The sequence below is a fragment of the Myotis brandtii genome, unplaced genomic scaffold (genome assembly GCF_000412655.1).
Source record: "Myotis brandtii unplaced genomic scaffold, ASM41265v1 scaffold703, whole genome shotgun sequence".
Lineage (NCBI taxonomy): Eukaryota > Metazoa > Chordata > Mammalia > Chiroptera > Vespertilionidae > Myotis > Myotis brandtii.
This window is the reverse complement of record NW_005370760.1, coordinates 394201-394972: the sequence shown is the minus strand read 5'-3', so window position 1 is coordinate 394972 and position 772 is coordinate 394201. Positions and strand designations below refer to the sequence as shown.

The 772-nt window shown below is 64.2% G+C and overlaps 1 protein-coding gene across 1 annotated transcript in view; it reads right to left on the bottom strand.

Annotated features, from left to right (window-relative positions):
- FZD8 (frizzled class receptor 8) overlaps nucleotides 1-772 on the bottom strand; it is a 2900-nt gene that overhangs the window by 914 nt on the left and 1214 nt on the right. The window contains exon 3 of the mRNA XM_014529989.1: nucleotides 7-772. Within this exon, the coding sequence (XP_014385475.1) occupies nucleotides 7-772 (766 nt within the window). The remainder of the gene's footprint in view (nucleotides 1-6) is intronic.

Below are 772 nucleotides of genomic sequence, written 5' to 3'. Positions count from 1 at the left end.
GTGTCTCTCACGCCAGCACCCCCGCCCACCGCAGCACCCTTGCTGGCCCAGCAGCAGCGGGTGCACAGGGCCCGCCACGAATCAAGTGTCTTGCCTGACCAGACCCACACGCCCGAGGTGATGCCCACGACCAGGCACATGAAGTACTTGAGCATGAACACCGCATAGTCAGGCCGGCGTGCCTGGTCCGGCTGCAGGTCCCGCAGGCACGGACAGTTGTGCGTGGCCTCCCAGCGCGGGCGGTTGTGCTGCTCGTAGAAGAGGCAGGCGACCACGATGGCGGCAGGCACTGTGTAGAGCACAGTGAAGAGGCCCAGGCGGATCATGAGCTTCTCCAGTTTGTGCGTCTTGGTGGGGCCGCCCTGCTGTTTTATGACCGAGCGGATGCGGAAGAGAGACACGAAGCCGGCCAGCAGGAACATGGTGCCGATGAAAAGGTAGATGACGAGTGGCGCCAGCACGAAGCCGCGCAGGTTGTCAAGGCTCTGGTTGCCCACGTAGCAGATGCCCGCCACCGGGTCGCCGTCCACGGAGCTGAGCGCCAGCACGGCGATAGACTTCACGCTGGGCACGAGCCACGCAGCCAGGTGGAAGTACTGCGAGTAGCCCGCGATGGCCTCGTTGCCCCATTTCATGCCCGCCGCCAGAAACCACGTGAGCGACAGAATCACCCACCAGATAGAGCTGGCCATGCCGAAGAAGTAGACGAGCAGGAAGACCACGGTGCACAGAGCCGGGCCCGTGGTCTCGTAGCGCACATGCTGCTCCACCG